The sequence below is a fragment of the Salvelinus namaycush genome, chromosome 2, assembly GCF_016432855.1.
Source record: "Salvelinus namaycush isolate Seneca chromosome 2, SaNama_1.0, whole genome shotgun sequence".
In the NCBI taxonomy this organism is placed as follows: Eukaryota; Metazoa; Chordata; class Actinopteri; order Salmoniformes; family Salmonidae; genus Salvelinus; species Salvelinus namaycush.
In genome coordinates, this window is record NC_052308.1 from 19500551 (window position 1) to 19526570 (window position 26020).

The window sequence follows — 26020 nt, forward strand, 5'->3', positions numbered from 1 at the left end:
AACAACACATTCTGAACGTATATACATCCATGCATAACTGACCAAATGATGAAAGACTATTGTAATTTTGAATTCCATAAAAATATATATTGTTGTCTAGCAACAATGACAAGCCACCTGGGTCTGACAACTTGGATGGAAATGACTGAGGATGATAGCGCACGATATTGCCACTCCTATTTGCCATATCTTCAATCTAAGCCTACAGGAAAGTGTGTCCTCAGGCCTGGAGGGAAGCCAAAGTCATTCCACTACCCAAGAAGAGCTCAAACAGCCGACCAATCAGCCTGTTACCAACCCTTAGTAAACTTTTGGAAAAACATTGACTAGATACAATGCTATTTCACAGTAAACAAATGAACAATAGATTTTCAGTACGCTTGTATGGAAGGGCATTCAACTTGAACAGCACTTACACAAATGACTGATGATTGGCTGAGAGAAATTAATAAAAAGATTGCGGGAGCTGCATTTTTAGAATTCAGTTCAGCTTTTGACATTATCGATCATAATCTGCTGCTGGAAAAACGTATGTGTTATGGCTTCACATCCCCTGCTACATTGTGGAGAGCGTTAGCCTCTCCAACATAATCCAGGGAGAGTCAGGCATTCCCCAGGGCAGCGGTCTAGGCCCCTTACTTTTTTCAACCTTTACTAATGAGTAAAGCATGTGTGTCTATGTTTGCTGATTACTCAACACTATACAAGTCAGCTACCACAGCAAGTGAAATCACTGCAACACTTAAAGAGCTGCAGTCAGTTTCAGAATGGGTGGTAATAAATAAGTTAGTACTAAATATTTAAAAAACTAAAAGCATTGTATTTGGGACAAATCATTCACTAACCCTGAATCTCAACTAAATATTGTAATGAATAATGTGGAAATTGAGCAAGTTGAGGAGACTAAATTGCTTGGAGTAACCGTGGATTGTAAACTGTCATGGTCAAAACATACTGTACTAATACAACAGTAGCTAAGATGGGGAGAAGTCTGTCCATAAAAAGCGCTGCTCTGCCTTCTTAACAACACTATCGTCAAGGCAGGTCCTACAGGCTCTAGTTTTGTCGCACCTGGATACTGCCACAAAGAGGGACTTAGGAAAATTACAATTGGCCAAGAACAGGGCAGCATTGCTTGCCCTTAAATGTAGAGGAGAGATTGACTTCATCAATACTTGTATTTGTAAGAAGTATTGACATATTGAATGCACCGAGTAGTCTGTTTAAACTACTCGCACACAGCTCAGACATTCATACCCCACAATACATGCCACCAGAGGTCTCTTCACAGTCCAGAACACACTTTTTGAGGGCCGCACAGTACTACCTAGAGCCATGACTACATGGAAATCTATTCCACATCAAGTAACTCATACAAGCAGTAAACTCAGATTTAAACGGATAAAAATACACCTTCTGGAACAGTGGGGACTCTGAAGAGACGCACACACATGCACAGACACATGCACACACGATAACGTACGCACTATAAACACAGGTACAGTTGGATTTTGTGTTGTAGATATGTGGTAGTAGAGTTGTGGCTTGAGGCACACAATGTGTTGTGAACTCTGTTGTGAAATGTAATGCCCAGATGGCATCCCTAGCCGCGTCCTAAGAGCATGCGAAGACCAGCTCGCTGGTGTATTTACGGGCATATTCAATCTCTCCCTCTCCCAGTCTGCTGTCCCCACATGCTTCAAGATGGCCACCATTGTTCCTGTACCCAAGAAGGCAAAGGTAACTGAACTTAATGACTATCGCCCTGTAGCACTCCCCTCTGTCATCATGTAGTGCTTTGCGAGACTAGTCAAGGATCATATCACCTCTACCTTACCTGCCACCCTAGACCCACTTGAATTTGCTTACCGCCCCAATAGATCCACAGACAATGCAATTGCAATCACTCTGCACACTGCCCTATCCCATCTGGACAAGAGGAATACCTATGTAAGAATGCTGTTTATTGACTATAGCTCAGCATTCAACACCATACTACCCTCCAAGCTCATCATTAAGCTTGAGGCCCTGGGTCTGAACCCCGCCCTGTGCAACTGGGTCCTGTACTTCCTGACGGGATACCCCCAGGTGGTGAAGGTAGGAAACATGACCTCCACTCCTTTGATCCTCAACACTGGGGCCCCACAAGGGTGCGTGCTCAGCCCCCTCCTATACTCCCTGTTCACCCACGGTTGTGTGGCCAAGCACGCCTCCAACTCAATCATCAACTTTGCAGATGAGACAACAGTAGTAGGCTTAATTACCAATGATGACGAGACAGCCTACAGTGAGGAGGTAGGAGCTCTGGGAGTGCGGTGCCTGGAAAATAACCGCTCACTCAACGTCAATAAAACAAAAGGAGATGATCGTGGACTTCAGGAAACAGCAGAGGGAACACCCCCCTATCTACATCGATGGGATAGCAGTGGAGAAGGTGGAAAGCTTCAAGTTCCTTGGCATACACATCACTGACAAACTGAAATAGACCACCCACACAGACAGTGTGGTGAAGAAGGCTTAACAGAGCCTCTTAAACCTCAGGAGGCTGAAGAAATTTGGCGTGTCACCTAAAACCCTCACAAACTTTTACAGATGCACAATTGAAAGCATCCTGTCAGGCTGTATCACTGCCCACAACCGCAAGGCTCTGCAGAGGGTGGTGCGGTCTGCCCAACGCATTACCGGGGGCAAACTACCCGCCCTCCAGGTCACCTACAGCACCCGATGTCACAGGAAGGTCAAAAAGATCATCAAGGATAACAACCACCTGAGCCACTGCCTGTTTACCCCGCTATCATCCAGAAGGCAAGGTCAGTACAGGTGCATCAAAGCTGGGACCGAGAGACTGAAAAACAGCTTCTATCTCAAGGCCATCAGACTGTTAAACACCCATCACTAGCACATTAGAGGCTGCTGCCTATAAGCATAGACTAGAAATCACTGGCTACTTTAAGGAATGGAACACTAGTCACTTTAATAATGTTTACATATCTGGCATTACTCATCTCATATGTATATACTGTTTTCTATACTATTCTACGGTATCTCTTTCACTTAATAATGTGTATATATTTTGCATTACTCATCTCATATGTATGTACTGTATTCTATACTATTCTACTGTATCTTAATCCAGTCCTCTCTAAAATAAAAGAAAATAAAAAATTGCTCGGTCATACGTATATAGTCTTAATTCATTCCTACTTAGATGTGTGTATATGTTGTGTAATTTGTTAGATATTACTGCACTGTACAAGCATTTCGCTACACCCGCTATAACATCTGCTAATCACGTGTATGTGACTAATACAATTTGATTTGATTTAATGTAATATGGCGGTTGCCTTGGCTAATAGGGATCCATAATAAATACAAATACAAATTCCATTACCTTGGAATTGCCCTTCCACAATGAGAGCAAATTGCTGCTGAATCGAACAATCATAAAGACTGGGTTGTGGCTAGGAACATTAGATTGGTTTATTCTAGCCAAGCCCTCTGTAGAGGGAACACTTGTAAACATCATTCTAGCTTCTTCCCTTCCTTGAAGTGATCACTGATCTAATGAGATAGGAGTAATCAACGGTTCCACATCATAGCTTTAACCAATCCAGTCTGATCAATGATTACTTTGAGGTAGGGACTGGGAGGCAGGAAGGATGCATTGTAAGTAGTATTGGAACGGGCAACCAGAATACCCACAGCGCCACTCTGTTCACAGCTCTCTTTCTCCAGAGTGCTTTGGGCCAGTGGGGCGTCAATCTATGGTCCATTACCAGTGAGCCATTGCCTCACCCCCAGGTCCAACCCTGCTCTCTCTTGACCATTAGGCGTGGTCTAACACAATAGTCCCCTACTATCCTCAGGTGCTGGTTCTGGGAATGTCCCAAAAATAGCGGTGTTGGAGTGAGTCTCCAAACTATGAGAGATAGTGAAAATGGAACAGATTGCATACATTAAACAGCTCAAGCCACCTCCACTACCGTAATCCATCTATACAGCGAGACATTGAAGTGTGTAAACACAAGAAACGCCTTCGCAGATAAATCAAGCACCACCAACAGAAAACACATCCTTTGAAAATGGCATTCAAGAATACAAACAACATACAGCATGGAATAGCACGGCACATAGTGTAACATTTTAGAATAATAAAACACAGCTATAAGTCTGCAACATCTGAGCTCGTGGCGGGGGGTTAGGCTAATAACGTGCGCCTTTGGTCTTGACATACCCGTTCTGTGGGTGTCCACCATTACAGCAATAATTGATCAGGCTTTGTGTTCGCGTGTTCACAGTGACTGACTGCACTGATTACTCTTACTACCATGTGTCTGTATAAGTGTATGTGTCCAAGACAGGAAGTGTAGTGCATGTGTGTAGTATGTGTGGGTGCACTGTACGTGTGCGTTGTGTACATGTGTGTGTGCATGCGTTAAATGTGTGTACAGACCCTGGCGAGGATACAGTACTCACGGACTGGCTGCACAGTAGGAAACCTGACATGGCATCATTAGGTGCTTACACCATGTCATCATGAATTAAGCAGGGAACTATTGAACCAGTTTTGCAACACAAAGCTGTTAGAGAGCAAGGAGAACATGAGCGCCGTGACACTTCCATCGCACGCACACAAAACCATACGCTGGATTTCCATATCACACAAGAGAATGGCCCTGGACTGTGTGTTTACTCACTAAAACATGCTAGGTCTGCCTTTTATGACATAACGCAAAGATTCTGTTCCATTATTGCCTGGTGTATTGTATGCACAATGTACATAAATTAGATATTCTCATATTTTCATGTCAAATACAAGTATAGATTTGATACATTTCTGAAACTCTCATGTACTCTACACCACTCACTCGTGGTATCTAAGAAAGCCATAAAAGCCATTATTTCTCTCCAAAAGGATACATTTCATTGCCAATTTTGAAGCAGGACTACTAAATCTGTCCTCTGTATCACTCTTACATCATTGCACCTCTCTTTCCCTCCATCAGTACAGGGAGTAACTGAGCATATTTGCATCACAGTTAGCTGTCAATGTAGTGGCGCCTGTGGTAATGCTGAATGAAAAAGACCCACCCTTCAGCCCTCGTCTCTGTAGTTTTATTGGTCTAGCTTTGGATGGTGAAGAGATAATAGAACTCATACTGCTGTTTAACATTCTTTTGTTTCTTGCACGCTGCGTTCCTCTGAACTCAAACAAATACCGATGTCGGTAAAGTGAAGACTGTTATTTTATCAAATCAATTCTCTGTAATAATTATTACGTGATTAAATTAATCACGTAAATGTAATTAACTAGGAAGTCGGGCACCAAGGAAAATCTTCAGATTACAAAATTTTCCTAAAATAACTCTTCAGATATTTTAATATCTGATCAATTAGTCTTCTAATTAATGAATTATTCTTTACCTCACGTTAGTCTCATTACAAACGTCGGAAATCTGCACGAACCCAGCCTTTACTATGAATCATTCATACATCAATTGTCTTAATAATTTATTTACTAACTAACTAAATAATCACTGGGGAGGTTCCCTAGTGGGCTAAGCGGATATGACGGCTTGGTGGACAAAGGGAAGTGCGTGTGGACTGAAAAGGGCAGGAAAGATAAAAGGAGTCACTACACAGTTGATAATTATATTAATTGAAATGCTAATCCTTTGCACATGAACGCTCACTCATTTGGGAATAATTGCAATCAATATATATTTATGCCCAGTGTGTCGTTGTGATCTCTGTTGGAATCGTCAGTTCTTCTGTTGGAGAGTTCATCTGAGTCTCTCTCTCTCTCTCTGTTTCCCTGAAGAGCAAAGTCTTTCATGGTTAGAATGGATACTTCAGAGTACCATTCAGAAATGTTCTCATAGATAGATGTTTCGGCGGTTGTCGGTCTTCGCATCCCAGTTTGACATAATAATTACTAGTCTGCAGCTAGAAATTATCTAAGATTTGCTCTTATTCTGTAGGGATCGATAGTCTCAGTTTAACCATTTCCCACAGTGTAGCCAATGCTCCACGTGGTATGGTTAGGAATTCAACAACCATTGCACCCTTAGCTTACGCTGAGGTTTTTGTGGTCTGAAGAGGATTTCCTCAGGTTTTATTCATAACAGTAGAAAAGGACTGTGCCACGACGCCAGATCATGTCTGTGCTCATGGGGACGGGCCAATGACTTCGTTAAAAACTTTAATGTGAAAGACTTGTAATCCCTTTAACCTGTTTGGGCTGCAAGGGGCAGTATTGAGTAGCCAGATAAAAAGGTGCCCATTTCAAACGGCCTCGTACTCAATTCTTGCTCGTACAATATGCATATTATTATTACTATTGGATAGAAAACACTCTCTAGTTTCTAAAACCGTTTGAATTATTTCTCTGAGTGAAACAGAAGTCATTCTGCAGCACACTTCCTGACCAGGAAGTGGAAAGTCTGAAACCGAGGCTCTCTTCTACTTCCTGCCTATAAATGGTCATGAGATCTATTAGTATACATGCACGTCATACACCTTCCCCTGGGTGTCAAGAGGCTGTGAGAGAAGAAATTAGGTGATTATCTTGGTCTGAGATGGAACACATCATCTTGGAATGACGTGTCCCCCATTTTCGGTACTCTGAAGTGCGCGAGCGGGATAGTGGGATTGCCTTCTCTTTAGCTGCCGTAATAGGCGAGTATTATCTCCGGCTTTGATTTTATTTGATACATGTCACCATATCATCGTAAAGTATGTTTTTTCAATATAGTTTCATCAGATTATTGACAATTTTTCGGGAGTTTTGCCGTGTTCCGTTCTCTTCCGTTTGTTGACATGGAGAAATTCGCGCCCCTTGGCTAGTGTGCATGCTAATTGAAGAGGGAAAGTTGCCGTTCTAAATCCAAACAACGACTGTTCTGGACAAAGGACACCTTGTCCAACATTCTGACGGAAGATCACCAAAAGTAAGAAACATTTTATGATGCTATTTCATATATCTGTCGTGCATGTGAACTGGTCGTCGGCGCCCAAGTGTTTCTGGCTATTGTGGCTACGCTAATCTAACGCTACATTTTGTTTTCGCTGTAAAACACTTAATAAATCGGAAATATTGTCTGGAATCACAAGATGCCTGTCTTTCATTTGCTGTACACTATGTATTTTTCAGAAATGTTTTATGATGAGTAATTAGGTATTTGACGTTGGTGTCTGTAAATATTATGGCTGCTTTCGGTGCAATTTCATATTGTAGCTGCAATGTAAACTATGATTTATACCTGAAATATGCACATTTTTCTAACAAAACATATGCTATACAATAAATATGTTATCAGACTGTCATCTGATGAAGTTGTTTCTTGGTTAGTGGCTATTTATATCTTTATTTGGTCGAAATTGTGATAGCTACTGATGGAGTAAAAAACTGGTGGAGTAAAAAAAGTGGTGTCTTTTGCTAACGTGGTTAGCTAATAGATTTACATATTGTGTCTTCCCTGTAAAACAAAAAATCGGACATGTTGGCTGGATTCACAAGATGTGTACCTTTCATATGCTGTATTGGACTTGTTAATGTGTGAAAGTTAAATATTTTAAAAAATATATATTTTGAATTTCGCGCCCTGCACTTTGAGCTGGTTGTTGTCATAAGTGTACCGACGTCGGGCTTGCAGCCAGAAGAAGTTAAAGGTTTAACATCATATTACATCATTTCACAAATAGTTTCATCTTTACTCATTCATTTTATACAATAATTAGACGCAAACCCCATAATTGAGAAATGTACATATTCAGAGATAAAGTTATGCGTGTTTCCTGTTTCCAAATGAAAACACCCTTGTCATATCCATCCCTTAAGTGTCCACATATCCATCCCTTAAGTGTCCATTCCCGCCTTTTGTGTCAAATCCCCATTTTGGGGATTTAGGAGTTTGCCACGTGAAATCCTTTGTTCTCTCTATGTGTCTCTTTCTGCATGGCCAGGGGGAGAGAGTCTCCGCCAGGAATTTACGACCTGAGATAACAGAACCTGGGTGTAGGAGAGAGAGAGAGAGAGAGAGGGATGCCACGATCTATACCCAGAAAGGGCCACGTCATGACACCGAGTAGAGCAACGCAGCAGACTTTCTCTTCACCAAGGCAGTATCCCACTTAACACGAGAGGAGTGGAGATTGTAACTCTGTCCCGTTACCTGTCTCATACGCCTCAGAGTAGGTGGCTGAGCGGAGACAAAGACATATTACTTGTTAAAGCAGACAGAGTAAGTATCCATGGACAAAGGTGTCGGCTCATCAGAGGTGAAAATATTAAAAGGGAGTCCTTGTTGTGTGGAGACCCGTGTATCTGCTACTCTGACAGATTTGTATCCAAAGCCCTGCCACTCTGGAGGCACCTGAAGAGAGAATGGAGATGAGGAATAGAATTTGGGGAAAGGAGCAACAGAGAGATGGAAGAGGAAAGTGGATGAGAGAAGCAGGGGTGATGAGCGGTGAAGATAAGCAGAACAAATGGATGGGGGAGATACGCAGAACGCAAGGAAGAGGAGAAGCAGAGGAGAAAAGCAAGTAGAAAAGTGGGGGAATGGTAGAGGAGAAGTAGAGAAGAGTAAAGGAGAGATGGAGTGAAGGAATGGTAGAGGAGGGGAGGAGAGGAGCAGAGGAGAAAAGCAGGGTTGCGGTGCGGTGGTGTTGGACTGGTTTCATCCAGGCCTATGGGGTTGAAAAGAGGACAGATGGCCTGATTGTGCTACTGTACCGCCTCAGCCTCACCTTTGTGTAATAATCTTAGAATGGGGAATAAATAAAAGACAGTAGGGAGCAGGAGGTTGTTACCATACTGCAGCGCCTTCTGCGTTCAACTGTTGCCTGTGTTTTCAACAATTGGTATGGCATACAATATTTTTGAGAAGTGGTTGAAACAACGGAGCTAGTTAACATATTTAATTTTAGATCATTGGCCTTGCCAGGCTCCTGTTTAATAATCATGTTTTCAGGAAACAGATTTCAACTAATATATCACGATGAAAATCACTACATATCTAAAAAGGCCAAGATGTTTGTTTTGCCCAAGCAATATAGCCCCCACTAACACAACAGCTGCTAATTTTCTAATTTTAATAAGTCCACATTTTCACTGTGGTATTTGAGGGAAAGTGAGAAAAGGAGTCATATGGACAAGCATCCAGCCGAAACATTGAGTAAAGAACTTGATGACGGATACAATCACTGTCACAGAGGCCGTTGAGGTAGATCGACTGCTGGGAGGAAATTAGCTCCAATTCCAGGCTGAAGGCTCACTGAAAGACAGAGAGAGAGCGGGCGAGAGGAAGAGATAGGAAAAGAGAGAGACAGGAAAGGAGAAGGGTGGGCCTGAGACAGAGAATAGGAGGAAGGGAGGAGATACAATCCGACAGAAAGGAGAGAAGAATACAGGGAATATGAGATCTACATCCATGTGAGAGAATTATGAGAGTGAGAAGACATTGTAATGATAAAGATACACTTTTCTCAGTCTGAGCTAGCCAATCAGGTTCAAGTGATAGTAAAGGCTAAGCCCAAACTCACAATGAGGGAGTCTTCTCTACTGTTGCAATAACATCCACTTATCATCCTGTTACTGAGTGTGTGTGGCCTTAACACAGAGGGACCAATCAAACACACATACTGTTTCAAACTGAGAACCACAGCAAGGCTTACATTCACAGACTATCTCAAGCTAGGTCCCCTGAGAACCCTAAAGAGAGAAGGCAAATCAACTGTCTTGTTTCTAGCTCAGATTCCATTCAATCTGCTCAGGGTGGGACTTGAGAGCAGACAATAGCAATCACATATACTGACGTGACGTACCTGTCTGTGTACACAATAACAGTAAACGATGAGAGAGAAAGGTGAGCCTACATCCCCCCATAATGGTCTAATGGAGCAAACCCCAAAGACTGCATGAAAACAAACCAGATAAAGAAGCAAATTAGTCTAGGAGAAATAACGTTTTTCTGAGACCGATCCAACAAAGACTTTAGATGTGCCTTTAGCTCTGTTTTTCAGAATGCAAGAGAGGGTATTGTGAGATTAATTTTAAAGGGATAATTTGTGATTTTGGCAATGAGGCCCTTTATCTACAGTGTGTTCAGAAAGTATTCATACCCTTTGACTTATTCCACATGTTGTTGTGTTACAGCTTGAATTCAAAATTGATTAAATATTTTTTTCTCACCCATCTACACACAATACTCCATAATGACAAAGTTAAAATATGTTTTGAGAAATTATTGCAAATTTATTGAAAATTAAATACAGAAACATCTAATTTACATAAGTATTCACAGCCCTGAGTCAATACATGTTAGATTCCCCTTTGTCAGTGATTACAGATGTGAGTCTTTCTGGGTAAGTCTCAGAAACATTAATGTTGTCTAGGTAAGCAACTCCAGTGATTATTTGGCCTTGTGTTTCAGGTTATTGTCCTGCTGAAAGGTGAATTCATCTCCCAGTGTGTCACGTTCTGACCTTAGTTCTTTTGTTATTTCTTTGTTTTAGTATGGTCAGGGCGTGAATTGGGTGGGTTATCTATGTTCGTTTTTCTATGTTGGTTTTTTCGTTTGGCCTGGTATGATTCTCAATCAGAGGCAGGTGTCGTTAGTTGTCTCTGATTGAGAATCATACTTAGGTAGCCTTTTTTCACCTGGGTTTGGTGGGTGGTTGTCTTCCGTGTCTGTGTGTTCCACACGGAACTGTTTCGGTTTTAGTTCGTTCACTTTATTGTTTTGTATTTCAGTGTTCAGTTTTGTTCCATTAAATATTCATCATGAACACTTACCACGCTGCACTTTGGTCCTCCTCTCTTTCTCCCAACGAAGATCGTTATACAGTGTCTGGTGGAAAGCAGACTGAACTAGGTTTTCCTCTAGGATTTTGTCTGTGCTTAGTGTTAACTCGAAATGACACAACGACAAGGTTCCAGTTTAACAAAGTTTACTCTACTATATGAACACACTACAAGGTAGCCATTACACTCCAGGCTAGGTCCAACAACCAACTCTTTTCATGCGCAGGCGCACTCTTGACTCAGTGATAGCCCCGTAATAAAAGAAGTATAGGGATACTTAAAACATGAACTTAACAATCTCCCCCTTTTCTTTAAAGACAAATAAAACATCAACAACATAATTAAAGGTCCAAGTATTATTCAAGATCCCCATTACAAATGGGTTGTGTGACAGTTTTTATTTGTATTACTCAAGCTGCCACTTTCCATTACTGAGAGCCTGTAGGAGCACAAGACTGGATGCTCCTTTTTTAGTCAGACAGTCAGCAAGCTGTTCCTTTGTGGTCGACCACAGAATCCGCTGGATTCTCTGTGCTTGAATAAGTTCCTTGATGCTGCTAATCTCAAGACGAAGTCTTTTCTCTGTGATAGACTTGGTTGACTTCACAGCATCAACTAAATGAGTAGTTGTCAGTGACACAAACTACAGGTAGAATGTGCCGTTTTGTCTCACCAGTGGTAAGCTCTGAGAACAGAGTCGCAAGAAAGATCGCATTGTCAATTCCATCCGCAAGAGCAAGTGTTTCTCCAGCAAGTGTGCTTCGGACAACCCTTCTGATCCTTTTTGACTGCCAACAGATAGGTGAGAATCTTCCTCCTTCACCCATTAACACGATTAGATGTCCACCTTGTGTGCCTCCATCTGTAAGGTTCCCTAGGGAAGCATCACTGAAGACAACTAGTTTCAAAGAGTCATCTTTTCCAACATGCTGAAACTTTAAAGTCACTTGTTGTGATTTCAGTTTACGAACAACTTTGTTTGCCTCATGAATGGTTTGTACAGTGGCGTGTTTTGTGTTAGATGCCAAGTTGCAAACATCAAACATCACATCAGGTCTACTCTGTCTAGCAACCCATAGAATTTGACCTATCTTCGACCTCAATTGATCAGCTTCAATTCCACATAGAGGGGAATTCCTTTGTACGGCTCTTGAAGAATCCATGTGGATGGGTTGAAGATTCTTGATATAGCTCTCCTGTTGCATCAGTATTGTTCCATCAACTGTAATAAACTCTATGCCAACATAACAAAAATTATCATGCTCTTCACGGCCGACCTGGAAAACAGCTTTGAGGTTTGGAATCACAGTTGTAGCAAAGGTCTGTGAGCCACCCCAGATAAAGTCATCAACATGACAGGCAAGTACTCCAGTCACATTGCAGTCTTGATCAAGCCAATAGAAGACTACAGGGTCCACTTGTGACATTTTTCCACCTGTATTCAGCATTGTTGCCTTGACTTTGTTGTACCAGTAGAGTGATGCATCTGCCAGTTCATACACACACTTTTTTAGTTTCCACAGTGTTCCTTCGCTTTTAGCTTCGGGCGGAGGTCGGATGTGAATGTCCCTTGACAGCTCTGTTCCCTGCAAAAATGCAGATTTGATGTCTATGGAATTAAGTTTCCATTTTTTCTGGCAGATCACTGACATCAGCAATCTGAGTGACTGAGGCGCATGAGTCTTTTGGCAGTTCTTTAGCAGCCAGCTCCTCAAAACCTCTAGCCACTAGACGTGCTTTAGGCACTATTCCAGTTAAGGATTCTTTAAGGGTACACACCCACCTTGTTGAGACACATTTTTGACCAATGTCTTTGACTTCCTCAAACACTCAATTTTTTTCTCCAATTACTGAGCTCATCTAGCTTAGCTGAGTCAAATGACACGTCCTTTGTATCGAGTACATCATTTTGAATGTCATTCTGTTTTTCTCGATTTTCCATTGGTTCAATTCTGAGATGATCTCCAAGTGACAGGTCAGCTGACCCTGTTGTACCAGAAAGTGTAGCTGGTTCAGAGTACTGCAAGTTGTACCAGTTCTGGTGTTTTCCTTTGGCTTTTCCTGCTTGTCCAATGACGGTTGCTGTGTGTGGAATACCACTTTCTCTGTCCATGTATTTAACAGTTTGTCCAGTTTTCAGATTGGAACAACCATGTTCTCTTAACACATGTGCCTGTTGTTGAATGTTTTCCTCATTTGAACCCTCAACAGTATTACCTGCGGCATGGTTGAAGGTCTCTGCTCCATTTCCTGTGTCAGTTTCAGTGTCCATATCATTGGATGCGACATCTGGTAGGTTTGTGTCTGTTACTGTGTCCTTTTTGTCATTTTCATTAGGAGACTGATTCTCAGCAACAGCCCCTCTATCTTGTTGATCATTTACTTTCCGCAATCTTGAGTGATGCACCCTGACAAAGATGACTCCGTGTCTCACAAATATCACCACACCATCTTGGCCAATGACTACTCCCGGTCCTTTCCACTCTTGACAGTCAACTCGTTTGTAGTACACTCTGTTTCCAGTGTCGTACTTCTCATCGGTTGGTCGAAGCTGTTTACACAGAGCCCTGCGAATTCTTTCTGAGCACTCTGCTTCAGTGAATGCTTTTCTCGCTGCATGTAGTGCTGAAAGGTGCTGTCCCACCCATGCACTCACACTGGTCCCTTCTAGTGCTGGTGGCTTGTCAACCAGTACTGAGGGAAGATTAGGGTTCTGCCCGAACACTAGTTGATATGGGCTGTAACCATGAACATTGTGCATTGAGTTTTTTGCCATCAAAGCCCAATCTAGGGCTGTGTTCCAGTCACATCCATTGTCTTGCTTCACTTTCAGCATGATCTCTGTGAGTGTTTGATTGTGTCTCTCCAGAAGTCCATTGCTCCATGGACTGTATGCAGCAGTTGTCTTTACTTCCATGTTGAAGTTCTCTGCCATTTCTCTTATTTCATTATTATTGAATTCTCCTCCATTGTCACTATACAATTTCTGTGGCGGGCCATGCACACATATCCAGGAATGAATGAAGTGCTTGACGATTTCACTGGGTTTCTTTGTATTCACAATGCTTCCAGCACTAAAGCGTGTGAAGTGGTCGATTATGTGAAGGTACCACACACTTGGTCCTAACTCATGTAGATCTACAGCCACTGTTTCATTGTACATGGAAGCCAGTGGCAAACCAACAGCTGGTCTGGGCTTAGGTTTGCTGTATTTTTGACATGTCTCACAATTCTTAACTATCTGCTGTAGAATGGAAATACTCTCATCATCATTATTCCCTGCACTCCTGAGTAACTTCTGAAGTCTGTCAACTGTAGCATGTCCAAACTGTTTGTGAAGCTTTAACAATAATTTGTGTTTTTCTTTTGTGTTCATGTTCTCTGTGACTGTCAGAATCTCCATGTGCTTCGTGTCAGTCAGAATCTCATTTTTGCATGGACTCTGTGTGATGTCTTTGTCCAAAATGTTTACACAATAGTGGCCTGAGGTAGTAAGTTCAAGAGTCACTGGTTGTTTAAACATCACTGCCTTGGCATTTTTTATGTCTAATACAGCCCCTGCCTTCTTGAGTGAAGCTTTGCTTAATAGTAAGGGGATATCTGTAGGGACCACCTCTGTTTCAATGTGACACTTAGTCTGACCAATTTTTGCTGGTATCTTAACTCTCTTGGTAGAATGGACAATTCTCCCATCTCCAAATTTGAAAGCTCTGCTTGGTGTGTCAACCATATTTTGTACTTCCTTCATATTTAGTTCACTGACATAGCTATCAAGCCATTTTTCACCACACACTGTCCGTGTGCATGCAGTATCAATCACAGCAGATCCTAAGGATTCAACTATAAAAATCTCAGTATCAGATTCATTTGAAAACAGTGTAATGTTACACTGCTCTACCTCTGTGTTTACATTTTCCTCTGTTAGTTTAACTTGTTCATTTTTATGAGGACAGTCTTTAACCCAATGGTAAGTGCTGACAAATAGCACATTTCGATCTCCTTCCATATTTGTCCAGTGGATTTGTGCCGGGAAATGGCGCCCTCTTCTGGTTATCTTGAGAACGTGACTTTTTGGCGCCTTTTCTGTGCTGCTCGGTGTAATATGCTGCGTCACTCACTTGCATTCCATCTGTTATTTGCGCGACAGACGTCTTTTCACCAAATATTCTTTTGAGTGCCGACTTCATATTTGCAAAAGTCAGCACAGTACAAGCAGTCAAAGCCAACTGTTTCTCCCTACCATCTAGACGGGCAGTATCTAGTAACTTGAACGCTAACACTGCATCTGGGAGAACCATGTCGTACTTGCGCATCCTATTGTACCTCTGTTCGAAATCAATGATGTAGTCCATCATTGCAACCGAAATATCTCTCGTAACACTGTCAAAGTTTGAATATGCCTCGTAGGCACGGTCTTTCTCTTCTTTAAGAAATACAGAATCCAGTGCTGTGATCAAAGTTCCCATACCGTCATCCTTGTTCAAATCCTCAACGGATATTTCCAGTGCTGTATCTCTCGCTCTTCCCTCGAGCGATAATACCACCGCAAGTGCTTGCTTTTTCGCGTCCAGATTAGTAACGCGTGTCCAGATTCCCAGTTCATTTTTCCAACTTTCGTACGACCTCTTCTCGTCGAAGCGAGGTGGCACATTGTAGTTAGAAGCCATCCTCTGCTACCAATGTTAACTCGAAATGACACAACGACAAGGTTCCAGTTTAACAAAGTTTACTCTACTATATGAACACACTACAAGGTAGCCATTACACTCCAGGCTAGGTCCAACAACCAACTCTTTTCATGCGCAGGCGCACTCTTGACTCAGTGATAGCCCCGTAATAACAGAAGTATAGGGACACTTAAAACATGAACTTAACACTTAGCTCCATTCCGCTTATTTTTTATCCTGAAAAACTCCAGTCCTTAACGATTACACGCACACCCATAACATTATGCAGCTTGAAGCTTTAAAATATGGAGAGTGGTACTCAGTAATGTGTTGTATTTGCCCCAAACATAACACTTTCATTTCAGGACAAAAAGTAAATTGCTTTGCCAATTTTATGCAGTATTACTTTAGTGCCTTGTTGCAAACAGGATGCATGTTTTGGAATATTTTTTATTATGTACGTGCTTCTTTCTTTTCATTCTCTCAATTAGGTTAGTATTGTGGAGTAACTATAATGTTGTTGATCCATTCTCAGTTTTCTCCGATCACAGCCATTAAACTCTGTAACTGTTTTAAAGTCACCATTGGCCTTGTGGTGAAATTCCTGAGCGGTATCTTTCCACTCCAGCAACTAAGTTCAGAAGGACGCCTGTATCTTTGTAGTGACTGGGTGTATTGATACACCATCCAAAGTGTAATTAATAACTTCACCATGCTCAAAGGGATATTCAATGTCAGCTTTTTTATTTTTACCCATCCATCAATAGGTTCCCTGCTTTGGAAGGCACTGAAAGACCTCCTTGGACTTTGTGGTTGAATCTGTATTAGAAATTCACTGTTCGACTGAGGGACCGCGCAGATAATTGTGTGTGGGGTACAGAGATGAGGTAGTCATTCAAAAATCATGTTAAACACTATTATTGCACACAGAGTGAGTCCATGCAATTTATTATGTGACTTTTTAAGCAAATGTTTACTCCTGAACTTATTTAGGCTTGCCATAACAAAGGGGATGAATACTAATTGACTCAATACATTTCAGCTTTTATTTGTAATGAATTTGTAAAATGTTGTAAAAACATAATTCCACTTTGACATTATGGGGTATTGTGTGTAGGCCAGTGACACAAAATCTCAATTGAATTCATTTAAATGCAGGCTGTAACAATAAAATGTGGAAATAGTCAAGGAGTGTGAATATTTTGAGGGCACTGTACTTCCCCAGAGTAAGATGAACTTGTGGATACCATGTTTGTCTCTGTGTCCAGTGTGAAGGAAGTTAGAGGAAGTTTCACGAGCCAATGCCAACTACCATTAGTGCAAAAACTGGAAGTCTATGGCTATCTCCCACAGTAGCATTTAAGAGATCAGCTCAGCATGATTTAAATGGGTCAGACAGGACAAGGTCACACCCCAGATACTGTACAATCGCCAGCTCATCAAGTAAAGGATCAAGAGCAGTAATTAAGTGCCCTCTATTTTATGGTGGGCCACTGTTTGACATGGGCCACCATGCATCCATTCACTCAACATTAGTCGTTATTGTAATGTGACAAAGATAGTTTCTAAATGGAGCAAGACTAACCAGTCTGACAACTTATCCCAGGAGAGTGAACCCTCGCCACTCATCTCCACAAAATGCCTGCTAACAAGAACCACCCATCAGACTGCATAGTGTATGTTTCATGAGACTAACTAAAGAATGCCAAATTGTCTGGTGTATTTCATCATGCGAGAAAGGGATCATAACATGTTGTCACCATGAGAAATCAGCACCTGCAAAGCCTTCCTTCCTGGACAACAGTAATCTCAGGAGCCCCAGGATCTGCTGGTTTTCTCTACCCCCTGTCATGGAAATCTCATAATGGCCAGTTTGAAGGTAGTAACAAAACCCAGCAGACACTCCACCATCCAAGCACCGGAGTTGCCCATCCCTAATATACTGACACAAGATTCCCTTACGACAACGATAATAAATAGGCCTACTCATACTTGTCATCATTAACCATCAGTGTAAGCCGAGTCCATTAATTGTGGAAGCCTAGTATAGGCTAGGAGGAATACTGTAATTCTATTCCATGAAGAACAAAAAGGAAACACCTTCATATTAAGGGGATCAGATAACAGGTCACTCCGAGGTAAAGAAACCTCAGAAGATCTTCCTGTAATAGTCTGTAGCAAGATGGAGAAGCAAGATGGCGCCGACAGAGAGGGTTGCCTCGCTTCTAGTCCTTTGTAAACTATGCAGTATTTAGTTTTTTTATGTATTATTTCTTACATTGTTAGCCCAGAAAATCTTAAGTATTATTACATACAGCCGGGAATAACTATTGGATATCAGAGCGAAGTCAAGTTACCAACATTATGACCATGAATACGCATTTCCCGAAGCAAATCCTTTGTTCGCACCACCACCCAGGGCATTTCATCTGATCCCAGAGGCCGACCCAAAGCAAAGTCGCCGCAGAAGAGGTAGACGGAGCGGCCTCCTGGTCAGACTTCGGAGGCGTGCACACCACTAACCGCTTCCGAGTATATTACTCGCCAAAGTCCAGTCTCTAGATATTAAGGTAGACAAAATTAGGGCAAGGGTTACCTTTCAGAGAGAAATCAGGTATTGTAACATACTCCATTTCACGGAAACATGGCTCTCTCAGGATATGTTGTCGGAGTTGGTACAGCCACCGGGATTATTTATGCGTCGCGCCGACAGAAATAAACATGTTTCTGGGAAGAAGAAGGGTGGGAGCGTATGCTTCATGATTAACAACTCATGGTGTAATCATAACAACATCCATCAACTCAAGTCCCTTTGTTCACCTGACCTATAATTCCTCACAATAAAATGCTGACCATATTATCTCCCAAGAGAATTCTTATCGATTGTTGTCACAGATGTGTATATCCCCCCTCAAGCCGATACCACGGCGGCCCTCAAGGAACTTCACTGGACTCAATGCAAACTGGAAACCATATATCCGGAGGCTGCATTTATTGTAGCTGGGGATTTAACAAAGCAAATTTGAGAACAAGGCTAGCTAAATTCTATCAGCATAATGATTGTAGCACTCGTGCGGGCAATACACTGGATCACTACCACTCTAACTTCCGTGATGCATACAAGGCCCTCCCACACCCGCCCTTCGGTAAATCTGACCATGACTCCATTTATCTCCTCCTTCCTATAGGCAGAAACTCAAACAGGATGTACCCGTGACAAGAACTATTCAACGCTGGTCAGACCAATTGGAATCCAAGCTTCAAGATTGTTTTGATCACGCGGACTGGGAAATGTTCCGGGCAGCTTCAGAGAATAATATTGATTTATACGCTGATTCAGTGAGTGAATTTATAAGGAAGTGCATTGGAGATGTTGTACCCACTGACTATTAAAACCTACACTATCCAGAAACCGTGGATAGATGGCGGCATTTGCGCAAAACTGAAAGTGCGACGACCGGATTTAACCATGGAAAGATGACTGGGAATATGGCCGAATACAAACAGTGTAGTTATTCCCTCCGCAAGGCAATCAAACAAGCGAAATGTCGGTATAGGGACAAAGTGGAGTCGCAATTCAACGGCTCAGACACGAGACGTATGTGGCAGGGTCTACAGGCAATCATGGACTACAAAAAGAAAACCAGCCACGTCACGGACACCGACATCTTGCTTCCAGACAAACCAAACACCTTCTTTACCCGCTTTGAGAATAACACAGTGCCACCGACGCGGCCCGCTACCAAGGACAGCGGGCACTCCCTCTCCTTCTCCGTGGCCGACGTGAGTAAGACATTTAAACGTGTTAACCCTCGCAGGGCTTCCGGCCCAGACAGCATCCCTAGACGCGTCCTCAGAGCATGCGTAGACCAGCTGGCTGGTGTGGTTACGGACATATTCAATCTCTCACTATCCCAATCTGCTGTCCACACGTGCTTCAAGATGGCTACCATTGTTCCTTTAACCAAGAAGGCAAAGGTAACTGAACTAAATGATTATCGCCCCGTGGCACTCACTTCTGTCATCATGAAGTGCGTTGAGAAACTAGTCAAGGATCATATCACCTCCACCTTACCTGCCACCCTAGACCCACTTCAATTAGTACACCGCCCCAATAGGTCCACAGAAGATGCAATCGCCATCACACTGCCCTATCCCATCTGGACAAGAGAAATACCTATGTAAGAATGCTCTTCATTGACTACAGCTCAGCATTCAACACCAGAGTACCCTCCAAGCCCATCATTAAGCTTGAGGCCCTGGGTCTCAACCCCGCCCTGTGCAATTGGGTCCTGGCCTTCCTGACAGGCCGCACCCAGGTCGTGAAGGTAGGAAACAACATCTAAACACTGGGGCCCCGCAAAGGTGCGTGCTCAGCCCCCTCCTGTACTCCCTGTTCACCCATGACTGCGTGGCCATGCACGCCTCCAACTCAATCATCAGGTTTGAACACGACACAACAGTAGTAGGCCACAACAGTAGTAGGCTTGATTACCAACAACGACGAGACGGCCTACAGGGAGGAGGTGAGGGCACTCGGAGTGTGGTGTCAGGAAAATAACCTCGCATTCAATGTCAACAAAACAAAGGAGATGATCGTGGACTTCAGGAAACAGCATAGGGAGCACCCCCATGTCCACATTGACGGGACAGCAGTGGAGAAGGTAGAAAGTTAAGTTCCTCGGCGTACACATTACGGAAAAACTGAAATGGTCAACCAACACAGACAGTGTGGTGAAGAAGGCGCAACAGCAAGAAATGTGGCTTGTCACCTAAAACCCTCACAAACCTTTACAGATGCTTAATTGAAAGCATCCTGTAGGGCTATATCACCGTCCACAACTGCAAGGCTCTACAGAAGGTGGTGCGGTCTGCACAACGCATCATCGGGGGCAAACTACGTACCCTCCAGGACACCTACTGCACACAATGTCAAGGACAACAACCACCCGAGCCACTGCCTGTTCACCCTGCTGCCATCCAGTAGGCGAGGACAGTACAGGTGCATCAAAGCTGGGACCTAGAGACTGAAAAACAGCATCTATCTCAAGGCCATCAGACTGTTGAACAGCCATCAATAACACAGAGAGACTGCTACCTACATACAGACTTTAAATCATTGGCCACTAAATGGATCATTAGTCACTTTAAAAATGTTTACATATCTTGCATTACTCATCTCATATGTAAACTCAGCAAAAAAAGAAACGTCCTCTCACTGTCAACTGTGTTTATTTTCAGCAAACTTAACATGTGCAAATATTTGTATGAACATAACAAGATTCATCAACTGAGACATAAACTGAACAAGTTCCACAGACATGGAATAATGTGTCCCTGAACAAAGGCAGGGGTCAAAGTCAAAAGTAACAGTCAGTATCTGGTGTGGCCACCAGCTGCATTAAGTACTGCAGTGCAGCTCCTCCTCATGGACTGCATCAGATTTGCCAGTTCTTACTGTGAGATGTTACCCCACTCTTCCACCAAGGCACCTGCAAGTTCCCGGACATTTCTGGGGGGGAATGGCCCTAGCCCTCACACTCCGATCCAACAGGGCCCAGACGTGCTCAATGGGATTGAGATCCGGGCTCTTCGCTGGCCATGGCAGAACACTGACATTACTGTCTTGCAGGAAATCACGCACAGAACGAGCAGTATGGCTGGTGGCATTGTCATGCTGGAGGGTCATGTCAGGATGAGCCTGCAGGAAGGGTACCACATGAAGGAGGAGGATGTCTTCCCTGTAACGCACAACGTTGAGATCGCCTGCAATGACAACAAGCGCAGTCCGATGATGCTGTGACACACCGCCCCAGACCATGACGGACCCACCACCTCCAAATCGATCCAGCTCCAGAGTACAGGCCTCAGTGTAACGCTCTTTCCTTCGACGATTAACGCAAATCCGACCATCACCCCTGGTGAGACAAAACTGCAGTGAAGAACACTTTTTGCAAGTCCTGTCTGGTCCAGCGACAGTGGGTTTGTGCCCATAGGCGACGTTGTTGCCGATGATGTCTGGTGAGGACCTGCCTTACAACAGGCCTACAAGCCCTCAGTCCAGCCTCTCTCAGCCTATTGCGGACAGTCTAAGCACTGATGGAGGGATTGTGCATTCCTGGTGTTGTTACACGTGGTCTGTCACTGCGAGGATGATCAGCTTTCCGTCCTGTCTCCCTGTAGCGCTGTCTTAGGCGTCTCACAGTACAGACTTTGCGATTTATTTCCCTGGCCACATCTGCAGTCCTCATGCCTCCTTGCAGCATGCCTAAGGCACGTTCACACAGATGAGCAGGGACCCTGGGCATCTTTCTTTTGGTGTTTTTCAGAGTCAGTAGAAAGGCCTCTTTAGTGTCCTAAGTTTTCATAACCGTGACCTTAATTGCCTACCGTCTGTAAACTGTTAGTGTCTTAACGACCATTCCACAGGTGCATGCTCATTAATTGTTTATGGTTCATTGAACAAGCATGGGAAACAGTGTTTAAACCCTTTACAATGAAGATCTGAAGTTATTTGGATTTTTACGAATTATCTTAGGGTCCTGAAAAAGGGACGTTTCTTTTTTTGCTGAGTTTATATACTGTATTTTATGCCATCTATTGCATCTTGCCTATGCCACTCAGTCATCGCTCATCCATATATTTATATGTATATATTTTTATTCCATCCCTTTACTTAGATTGGTGTGTATTAGATAGTTGTTGTATAATTGATAGATTACTATGTGATATTACTGCACCGTCGGAACTAGAAGTACAAGCATTTCGCTACACTTGCAATGACATCTGCTAACCATGTGTGTGACCAATAAAATGTTATTTGATTAGAGTCTATCTCTGACTTCACCATTAAAAAAAAAATATGATGGAGATATCCAGATGGATGTCATCACTGCTATGACCTTTTGCTGTCACCACAATTGCCGCTGCATTAAAAAAAAATCTGATTCTATCTGCATGTATTAAAAATGGCCTCATATGCTGCCCACTGGCTGGGATTTTAGATGGACATGTTACTCATTTTAAGTTTAAGGGCTTTGAGAGGAGGAAACAATGTTACTTTTAGCAAAAACATATACTTGAATTAAGCCAGTCTATACATTTTAATTATTTGGGAGATGGACAATGTTATTCATGCTGAAAAATGCTAAGCTAATACAGTATGTAAATGAGGCTGATGTGATTGTAATATCTCCTGGAGCTGGGCACATTACTATTCAGGTAGCTTAGATCAAAGCTCTACATGACCAAAAGGTTTCCACTAGCAGGTGTGTGTGTGTGAATTTTCTTGACCATGACTAGGCTACATTTTATAATGTACTGGATGCAGTGGAAAATTCATCTGTCAGATGAAATATAGGCATACAGCACATTTCCTGTAGACAACAATACAAATGCTACTCTGTGAAATAAGCAATTAATCTGGTGTTAGAGGTCGTTTGTGCAAAAGCCGTACAAGCTTTACTTGATTCATGTAGGAACAGAAGGATGATTATCCTCCCTGGAGGCTAGACTTATGGAAGTGCTACTACAATGGGCAGTACACCAGAGTAGAGTGACTGACAGGCAGTGGGTGAGATGAAGGTGGCACTTTAAATTACCCACAAACACAAAGCCCACTATATTTACAGCTATATGGCACTTCCTTGTGATTGAATTAGACTACATTTCAACAGGAGATGCACTTTAAGGAAACTATGTGACTCTGCAACTGGTAGACATGTCACTGATGTAGTTTTGCTGCTATTGAAATATGCCTTTACTGGACCTGCTTCTTTCCAACACCAGTATCAGAAGAGTGGGGGCTGCACTCAAATTCCACCCCATCATTAATGCTCTATTAGTTAACATTATGCAAGGGTGGTTCCCTTCTAATAATGACTACCCTACCATTAATCCCATGCCAGAAGACTAGTTTCATGATATACTACAGTATAGGATATATTTTAATTACTTTTAAAAAGTATGTAGTCACTGTTGTGTGTTTATTATTTACAGTGGTCTTACCTTCTGCTGTCGTCTGGCCATGTCGGTGGGTTGCTTGGCATTAAAAGGGTAGGCAATGCAGCGCATTACAAAGACATAGAGCTGGAGCCTCTTCTTTCGCTCTTCCTCCTCCCTCTGCATCTTTTCCAGATCATCTTTCTCCTTATCGCTGGCCACCGAGGGGCTGGGGCTGGATGGGCGAGCACTGCTTCCCCGGCTCGAGGGCTGGAGCCCACCAGAACTCTCGGTGGTCCGGCTGGGTGACACCCGTGCGCCCCCGGTACTTGGTGCCAACACCTCTTTGCGTTCTTCTTCTACCATCTCATCTGCTTCCTCCTCACTGGAAGATGGGTCCAACATGTTGGTGGTCTTGGATGGAGACTACCTAGACAGAGTGAGAAAGCGGAGATCAAAAAGACTCTCAGTGCCACAGGTTTTTCAAGAACGACAGTGTTCAGAGACAGCTGCTATCTGTTTCGCATTGGCAACGCTAGAGGGGGAGGGGGTGATGAGTAGAAAAAAATACTGATAAACTCGATGTAAACCATGAAATCTCAGTTGAGAGGAATTATGAAAGCCCAAGACTGATGTAGAAAGAGAGTAGGCCTAGGCTGGTCAAACTCTGCACAAAAAGCTATTGAATTCGAACAAAATAAATGTGTAGTTGCTTACCCTACGAGTTTTCAGCGTTTAACTCTCCAGTCACCGCCGGGGATTTGCTAGGATGCTATGAGAAGGGGTGGGGTCGGATGAAAGACGATAAAGAACGCTTTTCAGTAGCCTGCTAAGCAACGCGCGGATGGGGAAGGTACCGGGAACTGAACATGGTTCTGAATATAAAGGCGAATTATAGCGGGCGGTGGGAGCGCAGTTGACGCGACAACCTATTTACTACATCCACCTGATGATCTGAAACATCTCCAATGGAGATTCTCACCAATTACGCCTTTTCCCATATCATTATTTATTTATTCCCCATATTCACTATTATATCCGCCAAACTCCACTTGTTGCCCTATTCTGAATTTGATGCGTGGAATAGTCAATAGTCAGACTTGAAGTGCATGATTTAATCGACTATTAATTCCTATATTTTTGTATATTATAGTGCCTATGTTGCATTGTAGGCCTAGCCTAATATTGCCTATATCCTATGTATCAGAATTGAGCTGCAAAATTAAATCAGTATGGTAATGACATATGTGCGTTATAGAAAACACATTTAGCCTACACATCTCCACGGTTGTCATCAATCTTCAATGCTGACAGCATGATACCTGGCCCTGGAGTAATTGTCAACGTTTTGTGAAAAATACAATAGATTTGAAAAAAATAAATCAACATAAACTGCTGTTTTAAGGATGAAATTTCAACCACAGGAGTGTGTCATCGTGGTAATCAATTTTCAACATACACAAACCACAAGATCTACAACATTATATCCTCTATCAGAAATAAAACAGTCTGGACAGACAGCACCTCTTACTGGAGGGCTGATTTATCTACAGCTATACTTCTGATCTCCCATCCAGGGTTTTAACAAAGCCCAGCCCTGCTTCGCTTTGATATTTGTCACGGACTACTAACTACTACCAATGTGCTATTATGTGAATTGATCAGTTTTAATAACGAAATAGATGCACTCTTGCTATCGAAGTCATTCCAACTGATAGGTAAGTCATATATCATCAATGATACTATTTATTCCTCTTTAGTATTTGCGAAGTCATCAACAGCTATTGTTTCAATTCAACCCAGGGTACAACTAAAACTAGACAATACATATAGGCCTAGGGTTTCAAGCTTTGGGTGATTTCCAATGTAATCTTCAAGATAATAATTAATGTGTTGGATTCACGTCTCCATCTCAATCAAAAAGCAATTTTAAAGAATAGCACTAAATCAAACTTCATTTAAAGTGCATTTGAAATTTGATTTTATTTAGTCACTTTAACTTTGGTTGAGATGGAGACTTGAATCCAACATATCAATTTTTAATTTGTAGACAAACTGGAATTAAAGCCAGACTAAGTCAGTGACACAAAAGATCTCCTTTAAATGTTGATATTTGGTTGCATTGACAACCAAACACAATATCACTTTAGCAATACAATAAATAACCTATTAACTTGTGGACAAGTTAACAAATGATATGTTGGATTCACGTCTCCATGTAAACCACAAATAAAAATTAGAGAATAGGATTAAGCCAGTGGCTCAGATGAAACTATCCAAGCATTAGCATCTCCTTTAAATGTTGATAGTTGCTTGCATTGTCAACCAAACACATTTCAATATGACTTTTGTAATACGTTAACTAGCCTAAAGTTAAGGCTAATTAATGTAACAGTATTTAATGAAGTGTAAAATGAGTAACACATCCATTGCCACATTGAGGTTACTGTAACTAAAATTGATGAAAATGTGGATGAAAATACATGATATTTTAGGCATGTCATTTTGACCGAAAACGGAGAAGTCCAAATTGACATAAGATACTTTTAGCATTCAAATGTATGAATTACTTTTTTTTCATGATCAAATAAAAATGTATTGGTTA

The 26020-nt window shown here is 42.3% G+C and overlaps 1 protein-coding gene across 9 annotated transcripts in view; it reads right to left on the reverse strand.

The window, feature by feature from the left end:
- The window catches only part of LOC120059848 (calcium-dependent secretion activator 1-like), a 155164-nt gene extending 131344 nt beyond the window's left edge, over positions 1-23820 (reverse strand). For all 9 annotated transcript variants that reach the window (XM_039008957.1, XM_039008934.1, XM_039008943.1 and 6 more), the window contains exon 1: positions 23482-23820. In XM_039008957.1, the coding sequence (XP_038864885.1) occupies positions 23482-23820 (339 nt within the window). The remainder of the gene's footprint in view (positions 1-23481) is intronic.
- Between the last annotated feature and the right edge of the window lie 2200 nt (positions 23821-26020).